Source organism: Carettochelys insculpta, chromosome 1 (assembly GCF_033958435.1).
Source record: "Carettochelys insculpta isolate YL-2023 chromosome 1, ASM3395843v1, whole genome shotgun sequence".
NCBI lineage: Eukaryota > Metazoa > Chordata > Testudines > Carettochelyidae > Carettochelys > Carettochelys insculpta.
This window is the reverse complement of record NC_134137.1, coordinates 117,808,766-117,834,292: the sequence shown is the minus strand read 5'-3', so window position 1 is coordinate 117,834,292 and position 25,527 is coordinate 117,808,766. Positions and strand designations below refer to the sequence as shown.

The following is a 25,527-nucleotide window of genomic DNA, read 5'->3' as shown; positions in this document are numbered from 1 at the left end:
CAGGCCTGTCCTTGCCTACAAACAGCCTACCAACCTTAAACAAATCCTCACCAGCAACTATAGATCACAACACAGTAACTCCAACCCTGGAACTAATCCCTGCAACAAACTTCGCTGCCAACTCTGCTCACATAGCTACACTGGCAATATCATCACATGACTTAACATCAGCTATACCATCAGGGGCTTCTTCACCTGCATAGCTACTAATATAATACATGCCATCATGCGCCAGCAATGCCCCACTGCAATTTACATTGGCCAAACTGGACAGTCTACATAAAAAAATAAATGGACATAAATCAGACATCAGGAATGGCAACATACACATACCTGTAGAAGAACATTTCAATCTCTCTGGACACTCAGTAACAGATTTAAAAATAGCAGTCCTACAACAAAAAACATTTCAGAAATAAAATGGACAGAGAAATCTCTGAGCTGCAATTCATTTGCAAATTTGACTCCATCAACCAAAGAATAAACTGAGACTGGGAGTGGCTGGCCCCTTACAAAAGCAGTTTCTCTGCGCTGGAAGTTCACACCTCCACATTAGACTCTGACAATAGGCCACATGCCCCATGACTTATTTGTCTTGTTTTTTCTCCTCTTTTGATATACTGATAATGGGCCGTTTCCAGCCTGACTGTGTAACCTTGTAAGCTCTGGCCCTGCCTCTTAGTGGGACCCCTCTCTTTAAACACCCCTCTGAAACCACCCCCCCCCCACTCGTGCATCTGACGAAGCAGGTCTTTGCCCACCAAAGCTTATGCTCCAAAATGTCTGTTAGTCTATAAGGTGCCACAGGACTTCCGCTCGTGGTGGACATCGCAAACTGCTAAGACAGAGCCAGGAAGAGGAGAGAGCTGGAGGCTGAAGTAAACTCCACGCACGGCCACTGCCTACTGCTCCCTGCTTGGTCTCAGTGTCAGAGGCGGGGACTTATTTCCTCGGCTCTGGCTGCCGCTGCTCTACTGCAGCCTCGCAGGGTGGGCAGCCGAGGGGCCGGTAGCAGACACAGGGGGCGACGCTGGGTCAGGGCTGGGAGCAGCCCCACGTGGCGGCTGGGCGGGATCCCTGCTCCGACTCCTCCGGGTTGCCTCTTCGCTCTGCCCTGGCGGGGGCGGAGAGGCCCGAGCGGGAGCCTCCCCGGGGCGGGGCGAGCCTCGTGGGGCAGGGCCAGGCGGCCAGCCGCGCAAGGAGCGGAGCCGAGACTGCTGCGCCGCGGGCAGAGCTGGCGGCCGAGGCCCGGTGCAGCATGAAGAAGCCGGACGGGAAGGTGGTGCTGCTGGGGGACGTGAACGTGGGCAAGACCTCCCTGCTGCACCGCTACATGGAGCGGCGCTTCCAGGAGACCATCAGCACGGTCGGGGGCGCCTTCTACCTCAGGCAGTGGGGGCCCTACAACATCTCCATCTGGGACACCGCAGGTAACCCTCTCCCCCGCGCGGGCCACGCGCCTGGGGCAGAGACTCACAGGGGTGGGGGTCCGGAGCGACTCCGGGTCAGGCAGCCTGTCGTGTGAACGCAGTGGAACAGCCGCTTTCCCTCTCTGGAGAGCGGCGGTGGCGGCGTTACCGTTTGTGGTCGGGGTTTGCAGGCTAGCCCGCCAGCTGGACACAGTCGAATTTGGCTCACGTTGGAAGTGGCTGTCACATGATGTATCTTGTCGGCGAAGGGGCAACTTATTCAGGTTGTTCAAGTGGGTTGGGGTCTTAGTTGCATGAATCCTAAAGTGTGTGTTGTATTGGTTATGCTGTTGTAACTTAAAAACTGCTGGGGGAGGGGGGATGTATGTAACGTTATATGTATATATATAAAATATGGGCTTGTCTACGCTTTTTTCTGGAAAAAAAGCTTTTTTCCATCCCCCCCCCACCCTCTGATCGTCACACAGCCAAGCAGGATAATTTGAGACAAGAAGGCTTTTCCTTCAAAATAATTATGCCAGCTCTGTGAATGACTTTTGATGAACTCCCCCCCTCTTTCATGGTCAAAAAGCAACATGTGAACAAAGTTCAGCTCGTCTGCTGTGATTGTCAGTGACTGTGATTTGCCAATATTACTTATTTTGACATTATTATGTCAAAATAAGTAACGTCAATGTCCCCTCTCAGTTTTTCCATCCATGTGCACCGAATAATTTTTTTATGTTCAGAGGCATGTGTGAATGTGGACCACTAGTAGAAATAAAACAGTGGTGGGCAGCATTTGAATCTCTCACTTTTCACAGGGATCACTGCTCCCAGTTTGGTAATAGGAACTATTTTTTCACATATGTCTGCCTAGCAAGTTTGAGACTAATGGGATGCAGACAGAACAAGGAGCAATGGTATGAAGTTGCAGAAACAGAGGTGTAGGCTGGATATTAGAAAAAAAATATTTCACTAGGAGGGTGGTGAAGCATGGGAATGCGTTACCGAGACAGGTGGTAGAATTTCCATCCCTAGATGGTTTTAAGTCCCACACACTCTTATCCAGCAACATCTGAAATCCATCATGATTTTAGCTAGCTGAATGACCACTTCTCATGGATCTGGCCAATTTTCCCCTGGTCCCATAAAGTCCTGGCTCTCAGTGTTCTATGCTTTTATTTAGCAGTAACTTACCCCTAAATGTCTCCTAAAAGCCCAGTAAGCAGTGCAAGTGTTGGTAATGCTGCTAGAAAATATCGACCTCCTGTGGTCCAGCACATTTGTTTAACACTGCTGAGGTCGTGAGGGTGCTGGTTTAGAGAGTTTCAACCTTCATAAGAACTTAATAAATAAAAAGTCTGAAATAAGATGTATTTATTATCAACAGTTACAGTGAACTCTTTCATATCCCTCCTTCTATTACCTGGAACACTCAAATAACTGGCATTTTAACCATAAGTAAATGTTATTTATGTTTTCCATAATACATTACAGTAGTTCTTCAAGAGACATGAGGGTTGTGTTTCACACAGCCCTCACGTACCTTGAATGTTGTGTAAGTAGGGGGACTTGGGCAGTGGGTTGAGGCATGGGACCAGGGGGCAGGAGGATTAAGCCTGGGGTATGTTAGGGCTGCAGGAGGTGGAGTTGAGATGGGGTGGGGGGTAGGAGCTGGGGCATGGGGGTTTGGGCGGGGTGTTGAGCTGGCCAGGGGTTTGGAGCTGGCTCCATGGGGGTGGTGAGCACAGGGTAGGAGCTGAGCCCTGTGTGTGGGTTGGAGCCGGCTCCCCTAGTGCATGGAGAGGGGACGAGCTGGGGCCATGGGGGATTGAGCCTGGTGGTGGTGGGTGGGGAGGAAGGTTTGTTTTTTCTTTTTTTGCCAGCTGCAGGCAGCTAGGGGGGCTAGCACGCTTCTCCCTACCTTCTCAGAGCAGCTCCACTGTCAGCTTGACAGCAGTGCCGCTCTAGGAAGGGGGTTTTAGCCTGTCTGCCTGCCCGCAGTGGTAGGCAGCTAGGTGAGATAAAAGCCTTCCCCCTACGTTCCCAGAGCGCTGCCTAGCACTGCTCTGGGAAAGCATGGGAAGGGGGCTCTTAGCCTGCCTAACTGCCCACTGCTGAGGGGAAACTAGGCAGGCTGGGAGCCCAGCAGCTTTACGTTGTGTGAAACTTGCGTTAAAGTGAGTTTCACACACCATGAAGGTGTGTAAAGTGAGGGATTACTGTATAGTGAAAGTAAATACAAGTAAATACAGCAAATACAGTCAAAGTTAATTGTGTACAGTACTACTGTTGTTGGTAAATAAAGTACTCTGCATACATTTGTGGGTGGTTCTTAATATCTAATTTTTTTTTTTTTTAATGTTAGGCATTGCTAAGTATGCCTCTCTGTTATCCAGAATATTTGAGTATCTGGCAACCTCCCGATCCCAGGGCTGCTGGTTCTGGAAGAGTTTACTGAATATGTATTTGCAAGGCACTTGTGGTATTTGCAAGGCACTTTACAAAATATAGATAAAAATTGGAGGGGTGGTGACTATACTCCATTTACTCACTTTTGCCCACCCGTAATGCAGTCAAAATATTTTATCTGAGAGGCCCACACCAGACACTTACCCGTCCACAGTAGAAATTACAAAGACATTAAAATACTTGTAGCTAGTTGGAAGGTGGAGTAGTTTTTTTATGTTCTGCAGCATGGTTTCCAGGGTCAGATATATGCAGCCTGTGAATAATACTTGAGAAATCTGGTTTGAAAAATCACTTTCCAGTTCAGTGAACACTCTTCTATGTTTAATATCATAGCATTCTTCAGAACAACTTGTGCAGGCTTCAAGAACTTTTGACAATATCCTTACTGAAGCAGGACCAAGGTTTTATATTTAATTGAATATTGTCCAAGAAGAGAAAAATGAAAATTTCTAGTACTGTTCATAAGTGTTAAACCTTGCCAGAAATAGGGAACTGCAATAGTATGCAATACCCTGGTTTCCATTTGGTGACACTTGGGCATTAATAGGAAAGTCTAGTGACTGGTATTGATGAAACATACGGAAAGTATAATAAATATACTGTCGAGCTGACGTAGACTTAATTATTTCACCTAGTCCTCAAATTTTTGTGGTGAAGAAGCTACTGAAAAATGGTAAGGACAAATATTTGGATGAGCGATCGCTGTGTAGTCCATTTTGCTTTTTTCTATATTTGTTTGTAATTTTATATAGTAAATTGCAGTCAAACAAAGATGAAGTTTCCTTACAGATCTCTGTGTGTATTTCAAGTTCCTTCTTTCTCCTTTTCTGGAGCTTATACCTCGCTTCCCCCAAAAAAGCCTTGCAAAACTTAAGAGTCCAGGGCCATCCTGAGGCCCTACGCAGGATTGTAAAATGATGCTCCACCGATCCCAGTGTATCAAGGAGGCACAGCCCCTGGACAAAACTTGGGTTGGTGCTGAATTGTTTCACGTCAGCTTGCCCGCTCACCAGCCCCAGAAGGAGAGCCCCTCTGCTGCTGACCAAGGCAAGATCTCCACAGCTTGTGTGGGGAGAGAGCGAAGCCAGGTGAGCGGAGTGAATCTGCCCTGACTTAAGTCTGGAGGGACTGACAGACTCCTGGATCTCTTTGGCAAGATGCGGCGTGGGGCAGCTCTGTGCTCCCGGAAGGGTCGTGGCCTCAATGGAAGGGATGGAGCTAGGGACAACCAGCCCTCAGTGTTACCCAGAGCACAGTGTGCTGGGCCTTTCCTCCACCCCCAGCCCTTAAAACCACCTGGAGTTTGCTGTGTGGGGCTCTGTCATGCTCGGGGGCAACTGCCACTCCATTTTCAAGTGCCAGGCCTTGGGACAACAGTCCACTTTGCTGCCTTCTGTCCGTGGGTCTGCTCATGGCCATGCTCCCTTCCCTCCTGGCTCAACTTGGCTCCTCCACCCACCCCCTGCCTCCTGCCAGTTGATTTTTTTTTTTTTGCAGAAATGGTGCTGCTTGTGCCCAGTTTGGGCCAGCAGGGAGGAACCAGGAGGCTGGCAGCACACACACATGCCAGTCCCCTAACCCCTGCACTCCTTCACTGCTAACTGCTGCATCTCCCTCCTGCATCCATGTGGAGAAGCTGGGTGCACATAGCAGATGGCATTGTTGCTTTCTCCTCTCTGGGGCTGCTGCTTCTCTGCTCCACATACCTCAACGGGACTGTGAGTGGGGAGTGAGGAGCAACGTCAGGAGTCCCTGCGCTTAGGTCACTTCTTTGCCTGGACTGTGTAAGGAGAGGGCACAACAGTAGCAATGCTTAATGCAGCCCAGCTTTGCCCAGGTGGCAAAAGTGACCTGGCTGCAGTGTGAGCCCTTCTGGGTGTGTTGCAGGGAGGGAGTGAGAGACTCATCTCCAGGTATTTTTCTCATTTGTCTTCTGCTTCCCTGTCCTTTTATTCAAATCAAAACAAAAATCAAAACAAAACTTAACCCTTGAGGTCCTGTCTTCCCTTATACGACTCTTTCCCAGCCTTGTCTTTTCTGGATTTGCATCACCTCCACACCTTGTTTTAGTTCCACGTTGTACCCACAAGTTTTGTAAGTGGAGGACTGGGGAGAACTTTCTTAGGTGCTCAGTTAAGCCCCATTACCAATATGTATAGAGGGTAGGAAAGATAACTCTTCCTTTTCCTCCCTTTTCTGCTCATGGACTCACCTTAGCACACAGTATAGCAGGGGTCAGCAAAGGTTTTGTGTCAGGCCCCACTGTTTGTCTCTGTAGTTAGCAGGACCCTCGCAGCCTGTTCAGTAGCTGAAGGCGAGCGGTGGTCTCCCGTAAGTTAACGCGTGATGCTCCTTTGGCAATGGTGGGCAGGAGGAGGGCAGCCAGCAGAGGCCGTGCGGGGAGGCTAATTGCACTGTGCCCCTGTTATGAAATTTCATGCCCCCTCGGAGGGGGGCGCACCTCCCACTTCACGTAACCTGGTTGTTAGCTGTGTGTTTGTGCAGCTGCTCAAGAGAGGTTCAAGTGCTGCCCAGTTGATTAACAGCATTCCCACAGCTAGATTTGAGTTTTTACTGGTAGCACACATTCGCACATGCTTCAGTGCGAAGAAGTTTGTGCTGCACATGGATGGAAAAAGGAATCTGCTCATGGTGGAAAAGATGAGAGGGAATATTGCTAACAACCAATGCCTCATTTGTGCCAGGGCTTGCCAAAGTGAAAAAGCGAAAGAAGCACACACACAACAGGCACAGGCCGTGCCTGCCTGAAAAACAAGCTTCCTCTAAACTTTTCTGCTCTTGCTCACCCTGGCTCAGAACCTCTGCTCCCCCTCCTCCCCCCACCCCCCAGGCAGGGCACCACCAGTCACTTGAAAAAACCATCACACAACCCTGCTCTGAACAGGGGTAATCAGCCACCTCCTCGCTGCCCTGACCTCCACCTGTCCCACTCCATCAGCTCGGCTACATACTGCAGTACCTGGGCCCAGCAGCCAGAGCCCTGCTGTGTCTTCACTCCCCCTTCCCTAGATTCACCCTGTGCTGACTCCCTGGAGAGTTTTCTGCTCCCAGGAGCTGCAGTGCCCCTGCCAGGTTGGCGCCTCCCAAGCTGCAGGGAGGCAGAGGGTTCAAACAGTGCCGCACGGCGGGAGCTAGGAGGGGGGAGGATGATTGCACTGTGGCCCCCTGCAAAATTTCACTCCCCCGCACTTTGTGTTCCCCTGAGCTATTGTTCCAGCAGCAGCTTGGCGGGGTCATTCCAGTATCTGGAGCTGCAGAAGAGTCAGCATCTGGAGTCACAAATTACTACTTAAAGAGCCACACGCGGCTCAGGAGCCGCAGGTTGCTGACCCTTGGTCTGCATTATATAGTTAGGCCTTAGATCAACCTAATTATATCTGTGTGTACACTGTAGCCTTACCCCTGCTGATGTAAAGTGCCATACTACATTGACATAACTCCATCTCCACTTATATTGGCAGGTGGCTGTCATTTTTGTTAGAGCTTCAGTTAGAGCCCAGCTGCCCTACATTTCATCTCCCCTGTTCCAGACAGGCTGCTTCCTGTGCTTGCTGCTGGGCTCCCCAATCCCAGCTGGCCTGATACCTGGGCTCCCCATGCCTGGCTTCCCATTCTTTGGAGCTGAGAAGCTTGGGTGTTTTCCAGCCATCTCCTGGCAGGGAGCTGAGAAGCCCAGACAATCCCAGTGGGGATCTGTGAACCCTGGCTCTCAGCCCCGCACAACTGCCCCTCCATCAGTGGACATGATCCTGGTGAGGAGGCACACTGCTGATCGACAGAGGATAACATGGACATCAGCCACAATAGTCATTAATGTGAGTTCGGTCCAAGCCTTGTTCTGCACCATGGATACAGGTCAAGCTGCAGAAGGTCTGTGTAGTGTGACGTGGATAAGTTAGCACAGCTGTGAGACCCTGGTGCAGCAATTGTAAACCTAGGCTTACGGTGCAGAATGGACACTCAGGCAGTAAGACCACAAGCTTGAGTCCAACAGACCTGGGCTTTGTGTGTACTGCAGACGTTTTGTAACCATTGCTGCCAGGTAGGTGGGCTGTTGCTTCTTGGAGCAAGTGAAGCTTTAAGCTGGGAGTGATCATCACTAAGGATAATGATTGACAGCAGTCCCATATGGAGGTGAGACAAACTTGAATCGCTGTGGCAGAAATGACATCAGGTTGGATGGTTTACAGAAGGAGTCAGCACCCTTTTTGAGGCGAAGTGCCGAAATCTGACCTTTTGACCTCTACGTACAGTTCAAGTGCCAATGATACTTTTTAAAGTCACTAGTAGTCCTACTTACAACAGCTTCCTTCGTAAATAAATGAAGCTGCAGAGCTTTGCCATGCAAGTGGTGGTTGGTAGCATTAACTGGTCTTTTGTTAACCCACAGGCTTTGAGCAAGATCCTGGCAGCATGGAGGAGGAGAGGCAGGGCTGAACTCCTGTCAGGTGTGCCACTGAAAATCGGCTCATGCGCTACTCTTGGCACCCTTGCTGGAGATTGCTGATCCCTGGCTTACAGACTCCTGGGCAGCCATAGGTGGATGTTTTTAGCAGCTGCAGCTATTTATGTGTTCAGCAGCACACAGGAGCTAGAAGGATCTGGGAAGGGCTCCCTTTCACAGATCAGCAGAATTCATTGGAACTGTTCAGCTGAAATTCTCTTTAGCTAACTTTTTTAAAGAGGTCTATGGCTTTGTTAGGCATCTTGAACCCCACCAGACAACCCCCAAACGCTACAAAATCTTGCCCTTGTTTTTGTAATATTTTTAAATGAGCTCCAGGTTTGTGTGGCAACAGCAAGTGCTTTTCATTCTTAAATTGATACACACGCTGCATATCACTACAGACATTTAGTTTGAGATGAGAGCCAAATTTAATGACTATACGTTAAAAAATACAGGAAGAAAAGGCAACAAGGAGTCCGGTGGCATTTTAAAGATTAACACATTTATTATGGCATAAACTTTCATGAGGAGAGAATAGTGGAGGGGAAAAAGGTGAAGCGATTCTCCAGATAGTGTCTCTGTTCATGCCAAAAGCGTGGAATTTCACAGTTATGCCTCAGGTTAATATTTGAGTACAATGAATACACTTCACGAGCCTGTAGAATCTTTACACTGTGTAGTTTACAAAAAAACAAAATGAAGCAAAGCAAAAACGAACAAGCAAAAAAAAACCTAAAGAAGCTTTGGATTACGAAACAAGAGGGATGAGAGCTTTCCAGTAAATAGACTGACCGTAAAGAGTAGCACAAATTTGGAAAGTACATGCTGTTGCTGTGTCAAGTTAATCACTGATCTCCAGCATCACTTAAATATGCTTTGTGTTGATTGGGCAGATCTCCACATCCTGCTTTGTTATTAACATATACTTTGGCACACAACTAAATACCCGTTTCCAGGAAAAAGTTGAATTTGCATGATTGACCAGGGTGTGCATAGTGGGAGGGTGGGCCCCCTAGGAAGGCATGAAATTTCACAAGGGGGGGGCACATCTGGGTCTCAGGCTGCTGGGTTTCAGGCTCATCCATCTCATTAAAAACATTGGAATCTGTTGTTGTTTTTCTGTATGGCTGGATCTACACGTGCCCCTTCCTTTCGAAAGGGGCATGTTAGTGAGTGGGTTTGAAAGATGCTAATGAGGCATTGCAATGAATATGTAGTGCCTCATTAGCATAATGGCAGCTGTGGCAATTTGAAAGTGAGCAGAAGAAGGGCTTTCGAAAACTGGGGGGGGTCCTTTCAGAAGGTCCCATCTCCACGGGAGGCGCGCGATTCGAAAAGCCAAACTTTCAAATCGTCACGGCCGCCATTATGCTAATGAGGTGCTGCATATTCATTGCAGCACCTCATTAGCATCTTTCGAATCCGCTCACTAACGTGCCCCTTTCGAAGGGAAGGGGCACGTGTAGACACAGGGTATGTTTTCACAATTATATACTGATTAATAAGGAGTTTACATTCTTCATACTTATTTTCTTACATTTGCCAAGAGGAGGGTTATTCACATGACCATAACTGAAACTTCCTTCAGTTTGGATTACATTACAGAGGTTGTGGGGGGGACCTGCTAATTGCAGGGATGAAAAGTGGGGTGTGACGTAAAAAGTTTGCTCACCCCTGTGATAGTCAACTACTAATAACAGCACATTGAGTCAAACGCTAAATGTGAAGCTTATCAGCCTTGTGTACATAGCACCATCACAGCCTATGTTTTTGTTGGAAAAATTCCAAGAGTCAAAAGAAATTTTACTGAAAAACATGCAAGTTTTAACCCCCTTTTGCTGTACCTAGTAATCTCTTTGGCAGGCTCAGTCTGAGTTCATGGCTGTGAGTCAGCAATGTCCTACACTTTAAGGCTTGAAAGGACCATTGTGCATCTAATCCAGGGGTGTCCAACCCATGCCCTGTGGGCCAGAATCTGGCCCCCGGAGCCTTTTTATTTGGCCCACAATGCTGGCAGCCACACCATTTTTAAAAGGTGGCTGAGTAGCTCTGAGTTACATGTGGCTTTTTAAGAAGCCATTTTCAGCTCGCCCCTCTGCCGCCTGACTCTTCCAGCCTGCTGCCATTAAACCAGTTAAATTAAGTCCTATTGTTTCAGCACGGCAGGGCACTGAGAGCTGCCCCTGTGGGAGCACTGCATCACTCTGTGCATTCATACCTCCCGAGCACTTCAGGGGAGAAGCACCTGGCAGCGGTTATGCTGGCAGTGGCAGCTCCAGTGAGTCCTGGCATTGGATTATAGAGGGGGGAATTGGGGGTGCCTGGGTCTGGGGGATGGGAGGGGAGATTGGTTTAAAGCAGGGTGCTGGGGGTGCCTGGGTCTGGGGGAGGGAGGATTTGTTTAAAAAGGGGAGCTGGGTGTCTGGGGTTCGGTCAGAGCTGGGGTTGCCTGGCTCTGAAGAGAGGAGGCGGGATTGAGGATTTTGTGTGTCTGAAAATGGTGGGTACTGGGGTACGTAAAATGTTTTTGTTCTTGAAAAAGGGGTACTATATAAAAATGGTTGAGGAAATACTGTAGTAGAACTCAGATTCATTGGTTTAACGGCCAGCAGGAGGGACCTGTCAGTTAAACCAATTAAACTGAGTCCTGTTCTTTCAGCATGGCAGGGAACTGCCCCTGCCGTGATGTTCAGTGGTGGTTTAGGGCTTCAGGGGTTTTAAGTTGGGGGTGGTGTGGGGCTCTGGGAGGTTTAAGATTGGGGATGGTTTGAGGCTGTGTGAGGTTCTAAGGCTGGAGGTAAGTGGGTGGTTTGAGGCTATTTTGTGTTTGGTCCCGGAACATGTAAAAAAATTGCTGTGTGGCCCCCGATGAAAAATGGTTGGACACCCCGATCTAGTCTGATGTCTGGCAAATTGTGGGCCACAGAACCTCACCCTGTAATAGACCCGCAACCTCTGGCTGGGTTACTGAAGTCCTCAAATCATGGTGTAAAAACTTTGTTACAGAGGATCAACCATTTACACTACAGGTTGAACCTCTCTCGTCTGGCGGTTGTGGTCTAACATCATTTTAGTTAGACAGATGTCCACTTATGGGTGTGGCCAAGTTTCCTGTTCAGTGAAGTTTGTTTAAAGCCTCCAGTCCTGGCGTTCAGTGTTGTGTGCTGTTCTTTAGCTCCGATGTTCCCCTAATGTCTCCTAAGAGCCCAGGAAGCAATGGAAGTGCTGGTAGTGCTGCTAGACAATTTTGACCTCCTATGGGTTGTCAAATTCTTGTGCTTGGCAACGCTCAAGTCCCGAGGGTGCTGGACTAGAGAGGTTCATCCTATAGTTTAAACCTGAAAATGACATGTGCCCCACCTGGCAGGGAAGGTCAACCCCTTCCTACACACTCAGGATCTGTGTTACTCTGATCAGTGGGGAAATTCCTTTTTGACCCCTAATGTGGTGATCAATTAGACCCTGAGCACAAAGGCAAGACCTGTTAGCCAGATGGCTGGGAAAGAATTCTCTGAGTGACTCAGAGTCCTCCTTGTCTAGTCACTTGTCTCTGGCTATTGAGGATTTTTGCTACTGGCAGTTGTTATTGGGCCAGATGTCATCATAGGCAGCTCATTCCCTCCATAAACTTATCGAGCTCAGCCTTGTAGCCAGTTAGGGTTTTCCCTCTCCTCTGCTCCCTTTGGAAAGTTGTTCTGGAACTTCCCTCCTCTGGTGGTTAGAAATCGTTGTCTAATTTCAAACTTAAGACTTGTTAATGGCCAGTTGTAGCCATTTGTTTATGTCCGCATTGGTGCTTAACTTAAATAACACGCCCCCCCTCACTCCTCTCTCTCTTTAGCTTGCTAAACAGAATTTCCTCTATTTTTTTCCATACATGGACAGAATAACTTCTGTTATGTAGACCAAGACATGTGGTTGTGCACCACCAATAGAAATACATGCTGCTTACTGTGGGTGGCTAAGTTTCCTGGGGTCCCGTAAAGTTTGTTTCCAGCTGCCAGTCCTGACTCTGAGCGTTCTGTGCTATTTTTCTAGCTGTAATTTACCCCAAATGTCTAACAGACAAGTCAGCAAACAAAGTGTAGGTAATACCCGCCCCAGTAGTCCGTCAAATTCTCTCATCCAGCACTGGTCAGGTCCTAAGGGTGCTGGATTAGAGAGGTTCAATCCATATTAAAATAAAAAAATCACAGAATCACTTTGCTGTTAAAACATAACTCCACACATTACTTTTTAAAGACTGTTAACTCATGAGAATGTGTTTTTTTCCCCTTGAAGCTAGAAATGGAAGGTCCCCAAAGTATCACATTATTTAAAAGATAGTAGAGTGTTGGATTGGAGCCTTTTTTTCAAAATAGGCCTGGACAGGCCTGCCGACAGCAATTCCAGGCCCCAGGGCGGAACAGCCAAGTACAGACAAGCTGTGCCCACATGAACACGGTCAGTGTGACGTTTGGGCAGTGTTGTGCCTGTGCTACTTGGTGCCCAGCAAGCTGCCAGCTGCACTGCTGAGCACGCTCTTCCAGCGTGGCCAGGGCTTCCACATGCCCTCTTGGAAGAGTTGCCAACTGTCTAATGGTGCCAATTCCAAGACCCTTGCCATGCCCCTTTCCTGAGGCTGTATTCCTGCCCTGTCCCTTCTTTGAGGCCCCAGGCCTCTCTCTCTATTTCCCCCTCTCTCCATTGCTCACTGCCCCACCCTTATCGCTTGCACTTGGCTGGGGCAAGGGATTGGGGTGTGGGGCTGAGTACACGCTCTGGGAGGGAGGTTCGGTGTCAGAGGAAGTGTGGGCTCTGGGCTGGGTTAGAGGGTTGAGGTGTGGGAGTTGGTGAGGAATAAGGCTTTGGGAGGGAGTACCATGCAGGAGGTTGGTGTGCAGGAGATGGTCGGAGGGCGCTTGTCACAGGTGGCTCCCAAAAGTGAATGGCACATCCCTTTGGCGGTGGCTCCTAGGTTGGGGGGTGGGAGAAAGTCAGGGTGTTTCCACATGCTGCAGCCTACAGGTACCACCCCTGCATCTCCCATTGGCTGCAGTTCTGGGGCAACGTGAGCTGTGGAGGTGGTGCTTGGGGTGGGGAGAGCACATGGTGACACACTGCCCAGGGGCAGCAGGACAGCTCTGGACACTTCTGGGAGTGATGCAGAGTGAGAGTATGGTGGAAGCCTGCCTTAGTCCCTCTGCACTGCTGGAGGTGGCAGCTGGCGTCCCCTGTGCCCTTTTATATTATCCAGTCCCTTGGTCGGTTGCTCCCTATGCCACCTCCACTCATTGGCTATGTCTACACTAGCCCTGCCCTTTTAAAAGGGGGATGCCAGTGAGACACTTTGGGATATGCTAATGAGTCACTGCAGTGAGTTTGCAGCGCCTCGTTAGCATAATGGTAGCTGCGGCACTTCAAAAGTGCCAGTTTTGATCACATGCGGCTCGTCTACACGCAAACTTCAACATCCCCTTATTCCTATAACCAAATATTCATTGCAGCACCTCATTAGCATATCCCGAAGTGTCTCATCCCCCTTTCGAAGGTGGGGGTAGTATAGACATAGCCACTGTGTCGTAAAAATCTGGCCTGGGCCCAGATTTTTAAAAATATGTAGTTATCACACTGCTCAGTAATGTCTAACTGATGTGGGAGCCTAGTGGATTGTTAGGATGAGATTTAAGCTCTTCAACTAGCTACGCATTAGAGCGGTGAGTGCTGCAATGCCTAATAACTTTTAAAAACCTGGGATTTAAAACGTGCTGTATTGCGACCAGTTTAGTCGTTTTTTGCTCGCCTCCTGCGCCCCAACAGAAAGAAAATCAAACCCCAACAGCAGATGTGAGAGCCTTAGTGTAAAAAAAGAAAAAAGGTCTGTTTCTGACCAAATGACAGTCAGAAGTTGAATCAAAAGCCAGAGAATGAAAGATGTTTATGTAACTATAAATAATATACTTTTCTTTTCCTGGGCAGCTGACAGCCATCAGGGAATGAAACTGTGCTGTTGGAGGGAGCTGTATCTCTTTGCAGTAGACCCCATAGCCTTTCATTGGCTGCAGAGTGTGGAGTTCAAATGCAGATTGAAATTCTGGTGACCTTACACGAGCCGGGCTTGTTTAAATGGAAAATTAGCATCTGGTTTGTGCAATTAGTGTTTTTGAGGGTGCTAATTTCTTTTGGAAATTTTGGCTCTAAGTTGAGCTTATCTGACTTGCATTTGTAGTGTTGATAGAAGAAAGGAATGTTCAGCAACCACAAAGCTTCTCAAAGACTATCCGTCTCTTCTAGGTATTTCCTGTAATACTGGCTTATTGTCAAAGTAGCAGATCTGCCAGTTAATGGAAAGTATTTCACAAACTGTACTTCCTGATGCAATAAAAGTATTTTATAAAAGGGGCTCGCTAGTGAATTTACCACTGGACAGTCATGTGTTTGTACAGGAATTACATGGCATGATGGTTAGAACTGCCCCACACCCCACTTGGCTTAGTTATTTGCATTTGGGAATGGACTCCACCAGCAAAAAAAAATATTAATCTGTAATCCAGTTGTAATGCTTTCCCTCTGCATTTGTGGATTTTTTCCATGATGTGGAGGGGGACTTGTAAACATGGTGTGAATTTGAGTATCCTCTTCCTCTGGAAACAAAGCTGATCTCTCTGCAGAATGAGTTCACAACACATCTTTCTTATGAAGATCTTGGGGGTGGTAATTGGATGCAAAACCAGGAAGTTTTCTTTAAAAAAAATCCATGGAAACATGATTTTGCTATCATTGTAAGTATTTCATTTCAGAGCTGTGTCTGTCTGGTCACAGTACTGACAGTGGGCTGGTGTATGCTATTGCTTAAGTTGGTGTAACTTGGACTATCTCTACACTATGACATAAAGTAGAATTTATTTGAAGTTGACTTTTGAACGCTAGATCTCAGAAGAGTGAAAAAGACACCTCCAAAGCAATGCAAGTTGCATCTACTTAAGCACAGTCCACAATGATGCTGTGGTTGCAGGAAATGCTTAAGGAATGGTATGGAAAATACTGTGTACCGTATTGGTCACCACAGCTCAAAAGGGATATTGCAGAATTAAATGGAGTTCACAGAAGGGGATCCAGAATCACTGGGTCATAGAAGTTGTCTTCATTGATCAAGAGGAAATTCTTGTTTTCCCTCTTCCATAACTTGAGGTTATTGAGTTAAATCAAAAGCTTGCAAATTCAGAATTGATAAAAAGAAATACTTTTGCATACTGTGTATAATTAAAATATGGAAACTAGTTAGTACAAAAAGTTGTTGAGACCAAGAATTTAGCAAGATGCAAAAGGGATTGGATGCTTGCATGGATAATGCAGATATCAAGGTAAAGCAAACACATCTCGGAAGGGATGCTTCCGGGATTGAGTCTCATGCTTAAGGGACTGAGCCAACATTTACTAGAGATCAAGATGGGAGCTAATGTGGAGGCCAGGTTACCCCACATCTGCCTATTTTATGGTTCTTAATATTTCCTGTGAAGCATCTGGAAGTGGTCCCTGTGAGAGACAGGTGATTGCTTTAGGTAGATCTTGCTGGGTCCAGTATAGCAATTCCCATTTTCCCAACTCTTAGTTTACATCCATACTTGGTCAGGGTTATTTAAGAGTACAGTGTAAAAAGTCAGCACTACTCTATCATATATGCTTTGAACTATCATGTTATTTTTCATGTATCTGTGATTTGTTCATGGCTGAAACTGTCCAAAACCAGTAAGTCACTATTCCACTGAAGACACAACTGAAGCATTCACCTTAGTGTCAACACACACTCAACTTGGGTAATTGAAGACTCCTTGTTGGCTTTCTAATTTTGAGAGGAGGCAGAAGATTTGTGAGAAGTAGTACTCTGAGAAGGTGATGGGGATTAATTTTGATGAGATCCTCAAGAGAAAGGGGAAAGTACATTTGTGCAGTCTTTGGAGAACAGTGTTGTAATTTGGAAACTGCTTTTTAACTTAGATGACTAGGAAGAAGTTTGAAGTTCACCATGGATTGAGTAAAGATGTATAGTTTTAAGATCTGTTTTTTATTTTTCTGGCTGAGTACCAGGCTAAGCTTGAGGAGGATTGGGAAAAATAGCACAGGGAAGAGTATGCTTATGTCTGCACTGTACCCTTCTGCCCTTCCCCAAGAATGAATAAGGTATCTAAAGAACAGGACCCTCATTTCACAATTTACAAATGGTCAGTAACATTGAAATTCAGAGTTTAATAATCTTGTATGAGTCTGATAAAATATCAAGGGTGTATGTTACATGTGTATGTTTGTATTTTGGGTTTGTTGTGTTTTTTTTTAAACTATAGTGAAACTTTCTGGTGGCTTTGGTATTTGTGGGAGAGAAACAGATGGACTGTGGGGTATGCAGTGAGGCATGAGCCTTTCATTTCAAGAGCATGGTTCATAATTGGCTAGCAATGGTCTAGGAATGTTTAAATAGTTAACTGGTTAAACAATGGCAGGTCCCACCAACTGGCCTGCCTGCCCCTCTGTGTCCAGGGCTGCTCCAGCTGTTGCCAGAGTTAACTAGGAAGGGCTGGGTAATTGGTGAGCCTCATTTTTTTGGGTATGCTTAGCACTTAACCATTAAACATCACTGCTGAGTTCTGTTACAAGCAGAATCTGGTTTTTTGGCTAATTGCCCAGTTGCCAATACGAGAAGTATAAAAATTAGCATTTCATAGGTGACTTTTCAGGAGGATGGCTGAGAGTGAATTACATTTCTGGTAAAATTGAGATGTGTTAATGGGGTAGTGTGGAGGGCATTCATTGCTGTCGCCCATAGTGTACTTGTTCTGTTCAGCAGTGCAGAAAGTCAGCCTTCTGGAGCCTACCTTTCACAAAGGCAGCACTCAAATTCAGTGTCTCTTGCAGCTTTGTAAGTATGTAGTGTTGTCTGAGTGATATTTTCCTTTGCTGTTTCTCGTTTATTCCTTGTGCAAACAGTGCTTTCTCTACTTGTCTGTTCTCTCCCTTCGTCACTGTAGAAAACCTTGCGAGGAATAGTGAATTTAGCTTCATTAACTGCAGCTTAAAGAAGAGTGTGCAAACCTACCTTCATGTTTTGTGTGTCTGATAGTAATCTTAATAGTGTAAGTTTTATGCTGAATACCAATTCAAGAATGGATCCCATATATATGTGTGAATGACCTGGCTAATCTGTATTATAGCTCCATTGACATGCTTTGCTTTTAGGGCACATTTGTTTCTGTGTTCAGAAGACATGTTATTTTGCAGCACTGGGTTTTGAAGCACTGTAGGGGGTGGCATGGCCACCCCACTATCTGGAAGGGGAGGAACCCTTCTGGGAGCCATTTTGTATGGAGCCTGGCCTCTCCTCGTCACCTGACCAGAAGTCAGGAGGCAGGGCCAGGACTTGAAAAGCCAACCTGAGGACTCAGTCTGGGTGGAGCCTCCAGAGGATGGCTCCGTGCTCCTTGCCTGGCACCCGGGGGTTGCAGCCTGGGGCCAGCCTCCAGGGGAGCCAGAGGGCGATTCTGGGCTCCCAGCCTGGAAGAGTGAGGACTGTCTGAGTGAAGCTGAGGCCTGGGTTGGGCTGCCTGGGCCCTTGCCTGCCCTGGGGACCCCAGCAGAACCTTCTGCCTATAGAAGACCAGCTGGACCTGGAGGACTGACCAGAGTATCTGCCTCAGCCTGCACACTGAGCCAGCCTGAGGCAGCAGAACCCACAAGCTGCGCAGGCCTGGATCGGGCCACCCAGGCCCCAGCCGGACCTGGAACCCTTGAGCCCTGAGAAGTTGGCCGGACACCAGGGTATGTGCTGGAGGGGAGACCGGGAGAGGCCCAGGGGGTAGAGAGGACTGTGGCAGGTCCTTGGGCAGCATGTTGTCGTCTGGATTCCCTGCTGACCCACGCTGCAGACTGTGCTGCTGCAACCAGGGCCCCTGGGCCTGGACCTGGTGAAGTGGGTGGGCCTGCGTCCCCCCTGCCACCCACTCGCCGCGTGGCAGTCTCCCATCTATCCACCAGCACAGGCGAATAGCGGCAGCCTGTGCCTGTCTGAAACTGTGTGAACTGGGTGTGCTGCCCTGCCCTGCCCTGAGCTAGGGCCTGGGCTCAGCTGTGAACTGGCTGGTTTACCACCCTGCCTTGCACCAGGGCCTGGGCCTTTGAGACTGTTGGTTTGTTGCCTGCCCTAAGCTAGGACCTGGGCCTTTTAAGACCTGTGCTTATTTCCCCAGCTGAACTGTGTGTGTTGCCCTGCCCTGAGCTAGGGCTGGGGCTCTTTGCTTGTTGTTTTGCTGCTGCACTGAGTGAGTGCCCAGCTTTCCTGAGACTGGGTGTTTTGCTGCTCTGCCCTGAGCTAGGGCCTGGGCACATTGGGAGCCTATGTGCACTGCCCTGCCTTGAATTAATTTCCCCAGGGCCCACCGGAGATAAGGCTGGGCCCCTGAACTATTGCCTCTCACCCACCTGGGGCAAGGTGGGAGTCCCCGAATTGTTAACTTGGGGGTTGTTATGGTACCCGTGGCAGCAGTGTGGAGGGGCCGCTCACTGACCTGGAGGGGGAGGACCCCTCCCAGGAGCCCAAACTGGCTACAAGCACTTGTGAAGAACAAATACTCTTCATACTGTTGTGACAGGGTAGGGCTGGCAGGGGGTGAGTACAAGAGGGAAAAGCAGGCAAATAAGCCGAGTGGGAGCAGCTGGGGAGGAAGCTGCCCTAGGTCAATTGGGGCCAGCTGGTCCCACTTAAGCCTGCCTTTAAAACCCCCTTCACCCAGTGGGAGAAGGGGATGATAGAGGAAAGTATAGAAGGCGAGAGGAGGAAGCAAGGGGGGTTTTCTAGGCGCACCAGAGGAGGAGCGGAGTTCTCAGCAGCAAGGGGCTAAGGCCGCTGCCCAGGCGGCCCTGAGATTCGGCGTGAGGCTGTAACAGACTGATCGCACAGGGCGGCCCATCCAGGAAGGTGAACGTGCTGCTGCTGCTGCTGCCACCGCTGCCACTACCTGAAGGAGGTACAAGAGAGGGGGGAATCATCTGGGGAAGTGGCCCAGGGAGAAGATCTGCAGTGTCCATGGCAAGGGGAGCCCCTCCCCACCGGTAGCAGCCGCACAGGGTCCCTGGGCCTGAACCCGGAACGAGTGGGTGGGGCCCCTGTTCCTCCCAGACCACCATCATCCCCACCTTCCCACCCTCACCCCTCTCAAGAAGTACAGTGGCATCCTGCCTATGGGGCTAGAGGACTGAACAGAGGCCCAGAGTCCAGGAACGAGGCTAGCCTTACCACACTGCTCATTGTGTACCATTGATGGTCAGTGAACTTCCCTCTTGAGGATGGCTATCTAATAATTAGTTACAGTCTCCTAGGTGAGCTGATGTTTCATCCACTACAGTTGCCTTGTCTGAAAGTTTTACCAAGTGATTGGTGTACGTTGTAAGAAATTGAAACAAACCCTTAAATGTAGTTATGAAACACAATGGCCACTTTTTCCAAACTTCTCCTTTTAAATGACTGAACAGCCTGATGCAAGATGATCTCACGCCCGAGAGCAAAATGAACTTTAATGCAATTGTAGCTGTGCCAGCATTTCACATTCAGTTAAAATTGCAGTAATTCTTCGTCTGAGTCGCATTGGACTACGCAATAAATATATTAAACAAGACGTTCTTCGTACAGGTTGACCCTCTCTAATCCTGACTCCCATCTGGCAAACTCCATAATCTGTCATGATTTTAGTTGGCTGGACAACCACTTTATCATGGGTGTGGCCAGGTTTCCTTTGGTCCTATAAAGTTTTTTTTACAGCTACCATTCCTGGCTGTCAGGGTTCTGTGCTGTTGTTTTGCTGTAATTCACCCTTAAATGTCTTCTAACAGCCCAGTAAGCAGTGGAAGTGTTGGTAATGTGCTAGAAAATATTGACCTCCTGTCATCTGGCAAATTCTCTCATCCGGCACGGTTCAGGGTGCCGGACAAGGGAGGATCAACCTCTGCTGAGTTTCATAAGAAAAGGCATCAATTCAAGAGTAGAGATTAATATAGTTCACTCTCTACCTAATCTTCTGCATTATGTACACTGATCTCTCTACTTCTCTTCCAGCCCCAAACTAGTCCCCCAGTTCCGTATTTCCTTACGAGCTTTTAATCTTTAACTGCAACTTGACTAGGAAACATTTGCTTTCTCATTAAAGAAGATGTTAGGAACAGATGTTTCTTTTCTCTGAGTCCCAGTGACCACTTTTTCTTTCAGGAGTGCTGAATGGGACATTTTGGGACTTGATCAGAGTTGTTAATGGGATCTTAGGTTAAGGTTCCTTTTCCCACTGCTGTGGTTGTACAATTCATCTGCAGTGAATAAATGCTCGCAGGTCGGGGAAGCAAGGTTTGGACCTGGTAATTGACATTAGATCTTGCATGTAGCACTGGAAAGCTAACCAAAGGAAGTGGGTTTTTATTTTTAACTTCAGTGAACTTTAGCACACAGGCAATTTGGCTTTCTTTGCGATAGGAATGCAGACTGAAGTATTTAATAGCCGGATAAACTGGGCAGTGGGAGTGCAAACTTTTCCTACCTTGCCTCATCAGTATTTTTTTTTCCTGATTTGGAAAAAAACAACTTCAGGAATTAAAATATTTAAATCTCCATGTTTCTCTTGAATTTTGGGCTCTCTGAGGCTTGGACTGTATGATGGGATGGATCACTTGATAAATTGCCCTGGTGCTTTCATTCCTTTTGAAGTACAGCCACAGTTGGAAGATAGGATACTGGGCTAGATGGGCCACATAGTCTTACTATAGGTTGAACCTTTCTAATCTGGAACTCTCTCATCTGGCCAACTCCATAATCCAGCATGATTTTAGTTAGCTGGGTGACTGCTTATCGTGAGTGTGGCCATGTTTCCTGTAGTCCCATTAAGTTTGTTTATAGCTGCCGTTCCTGGCTCTCAGGGTTCTGTGATGTTATTTAGTTGTAATTTACGTAACTATCTTCCAAGAGCCCAGTAAGCAGTGGAATTGCTAGTAATGTGCTAGAAAATATTGACCTCCCATCATCCGGTAAATTCGTCTAGCAGTGGCCAGGTCTGAGGTTGCCAGATGAGAGAGGTTCAACCTATATAATAGAGCCAAATATGGTGTTGAGTCTTACATTGCAGATGTAGGTCTTTTAAGTGCAGGACAGAAACCAGAACTTGCTTGAAATGTCTTGTGTGTGAAGAACTACTAATCTAGGGCATATTCTAACTAGTGGCCTGAAGTTAGGCTTGGATATATTCATCCCTGACACAGATGTTAGCTAGGATGTATTCAGCAAGTCTAAGCTCTTCACTTTGATTTTACATTCTTTTTGTAGACAGAAGGAAAGTTCACAGTGTATTTCAAATTACTGTATAGCACAGTGAGAATTTATACAGGGCTCTGTACAGAAGCAGAAATTTAGAATCGATATCATTAAAACAGACTGCACAAATGCTTTACAGTGACTCTAAATAGCTGTTTCCGAGGTCTGTTTCTAGAATATAAAAGACAGAAGAAAGTGTCTTATCTATGGGAATCAAGTATCTATCTTGGATTTTTCAAGAGCTTTTTCCATCTTGAAAATACACCATTCTTTTCCTGCTCCAAATCATATTGAATCAGTAGTTCTTAGCCTATTTACTGTTGTAGGGCACATCCAATATTAACCCTTTGGCCCCAAGGATGTCACGTGGGCTCCAGCTCTGTGCTGACTGGGCTGCAGGTTATGAATCACTATTTTAGATAGCTTCTGTCCTCTGCCAGCCTATAGCTTGATGCTGTCAGAAGACAAGAGTGACTTTGTATGATGGAATGGATAAGCCTATCAGAGAGACCCAAAATCATTTCCAATGGATAGATTAATTTATTCCTTTAGAAAAAAAATCCATTAAGAGACTTTAAATGTAACTGGTGTTCCTGTACTTTGGGACTTTACTTTCCTGCCAAATATAGGTAAAGGTACTGTTCATATATACTGTCCAGCAGCTATCCAGCCAGCTCTTACATACTTCTTTCTCTAGTACTGGGTATTGACTTTGGCTGAATAATAAGTTATGTTTTTATTTTACGGTTAAAATGTCTCGCCTGTATTGAGGAGATCTCTATTATGTGTGGCAATATGTCAAAAATAATAAATAAAATAAAATCTTTGTTATCTTATTTCACTAAATCATTGTGGCTATGTCTAAACTAGCCCAAAACTTCGAAATGGCCATGCAAATGGCCATTTTGAAGTTTACTAATGAAGCGCTGAAATACATATTCAGTGTCTCGTTAGAATGCTGGCAGCCGTGGCACTTTGAAATTGATGCGGCTCGTCCAGACGGGGCTCCTTTTTGAAAGGACCCCACCAACTTCAAAATGTCCTTATTCTTATCTGCTGTTAGGAATAAGGGGATTTCGAAGTTGGTGGGGTGCTTTCGAAAAGGAGCCCCATCTGGATGAGCCGTGTGGCAGCGAGCCGCATCAATTTCGAAGTGCCACGGCTGCCAGCATTCTAATGAAGCGCTGAATATGTATTTCAGCACTTCATTAGTAAACTTCGAAATGGCCATTTGCATGGCTATTTCAAAGTTTTGGGCTAGTGTAGACACAGCCTGTGCCTGAAATAAAGGTCTGGGTTGTTGAGGAATGTTAATAAATGCCTAGCTTCAAAGCTATCATTATAGGACTCATTTAAGCACATTGATGTTTGGGAAATTTAATCTCTGAACGTGGGAACTCTTGAATTTTGTGTTCAGTAGTGGCCTTCAAAATTGAAAGTATATGTATCTCTGACTTGTGCTATATAATAACTGTTCACTTGGACAAGATCCAAGCTTCACAGTTGTTTAAACTTTTCTTGCCAAATGCACTATACCACCAAGTAGATAAATAAAACCATGTGTGGACTTTGTATTGAGCTGACTACACCAAAGCACAGTTCGAGCAGGTAAGATTGCCTGGCCTATGGTTAGGAAAATGGCAAGTGAGGCTCCTTGGCCTAGGGCCATAGGTCTGCTAGCTGTTCTGCTCAGACTCTTTGTTTTGCGGTTTGATGAAAAGAATTCTCAGGATAAGGGCTGCAAATTTTTCCTTTTTTCTGTGGGTGGCTAAAAGCACCAAAAGCAACCAAAAAAGGAGGATGCTGTTTGAATGAATTACTTTACGTTTTGTTATTATCAGGGATTGACTGAAGCAGTGGCAGAATAGAAGAGATTAGAATAAATTATTTTGTATATTTGTCAGCCCTTCCAGTTCAGCATCACCACATAATTTTTATACCATTTATTTGTGATAGATCCATTTGGGGACCTTCGTAAATTAATGGTGCCAAAGTTTTACACCACTTTACTGATTTGAACTGGTGTCCAAAAATAAGTAGTAGAAACTTATTCTGTTCACTCTAATCATGCCCATGTTGCAAGGCTGCAGCCATGTTGCAAGACTTGTTAAGGACTGTTTAAAATAGACCCAAAAGAGAAATCAATTTATGCCTTATTTATCTACCCTGAGCAGTAGCGTTTCATTTTACTGCAAGTCACAGTCTAGCTGGAATCTTAGAGAAGAGTCATTTTGATGCTGTCATTTCCTCAGCCAGCCATCATCCTGTGTTTAATGTTGATTATCGCTTTCTTACGTATATTTAAAAAAACAACCAAACAAAAAACTGTATTATAAGTTAACTTGCAAGACTCACTTCTTGGTTTTTAATCCAACTGAGGTTGGTCACTTATTGAAAACTACCCTGCTACCCACTGACTGAGCAAAACAGTCCAAATGTTCCAGCCTCTTGGTTTGTTAGGCAATAATCACTTGAGGAAGAGGAAGGACTGTGGTTTGTTTGGATTTTTAGGGTTTTTTTGTTCTTCTGTATTTGCATTGCTAACACTAGTCACTGACCAGCTTTCTTGCTTTGCAGTTCTTTGATTTAATTCCTTGATACAATAATTTTAAAAGAAGTCCAGTTCATTTGAAACTACTATTGTCTTTCTGCTCCTCTAGAAATGGAAAGTGACTGCCCTGCTAAATACTTCGTGTTGCTTCATATGGTGTTTCCCTATTTTTACAGCAGTGTAATTTATTTCACCTTATTTGTTTTACCCTGCAATTTATAGTTTTCAGATGGATACGTTGTCAATTTTAGATTGTAAGCTTATTGACCACCAACTTCCTATATGCATACGATAGCCACTGAATAATGGCTGATGCTCATGGTAAGTATTTAATTTTGTCACACGGACGGGTGGAGGAAGTCTGATGAAGTCACTACTGTATAAAAGAACTGTGGCAGATGGAAGCCTGACAGGGATTTTATATGTGCCCATGTGGCTTTTAAAATTCAGTAATGCAAGTGAATTTCTGATGGGTTGAAAAATAGTGCATCTGTAAGGGGGATGCTCAGGCCTATACACTGGAATTTCTGGGAGGAGAGGGGTGTACATTTTTTTTGTAAACGTGGATCATTTCCCCACCACCCCCCTTGGCCGAGCCCTTCTTCTCCCACTCCTGTCCCCATTCTCCAGCCAGCCTGGCCCTGCCCTTCTCATCATTCCTGCTGCTGATGGTAATGCCTGTGTGCATCAGTGCCCTGGCTTTCCTACCCTTCTCCCTGCACTGCATGCTGTGGTGCTGATTACCACACACTCAGGCCTCTCCTAGCTGCCCTCAGCCTTCGCATGATCCAGGGCACTCCTGGCAGTGCACAGGGCAGGAGGGCAGTGTTTTCTGTAAGATTTTTACATCCATGGATGGGTTGAATTTTCTTTTGGGCGGGTTAAAATTTCATACGTGCAACACCAATGCTAAGGTGGTGCATGGTTGTCCACCACCAGTACAAACAAAAACCTACATATAAACATGGATCGTAAATAGTCCACAGGTGTAGAAGAAAATATATGAAGGGATAATTAGCAAGGAGCAATGCTTACAATGTTTATTTAATGTGAAATCAAATAAAAAGAAAATGAACCTTACCCTTGGAGTATCAGTATTATCATCCTTTCTAACAATTCAAGCTAGTGAACACACCAAACTACATATTATCCACACACAGCTCAGCTTTAAGATGCTAAATAAACCTGAGTCATTTTGAAGTACTCCAAAATTATGGGACAGAGTGTGGGAGGCTCCTGGCAGTGGGCTAGGGATGTGAGGCTGCAGGATTCAGGGTCAGGGTATACGAGGTGCTCAGAGAATGGG

The 25,527-nt window shown here is 46.5% G+C and overlaps 1 protein-coding gene across 1 annotated transcript in view; it reads left to right on the top strand.

Annotated features, from left to right (window-relative positions):
• Nucleotides 1-1,190: 1,190 nt before the first annotated feature.
• Nucleotides 1,191-25,527, top strand: part of RAB20 (RAB20, member RAS oncogene family) — a 55,519-nt gene continuing 31,182 nt past the window's right edge. Inside the window, exon 1 of the mRNA XM_074990179.1 lies at nucleotides 1,191-1,430. Coding sequence (XP_074846280.1) covers nucleotides 1,259-1,430 — 172 coding nt within the window. The 5' untranslated portion in view covers nucleotides 1,191-1,258. The remainder of the gene's footprint in view (nucleotides 1,431-25,527) is intronic.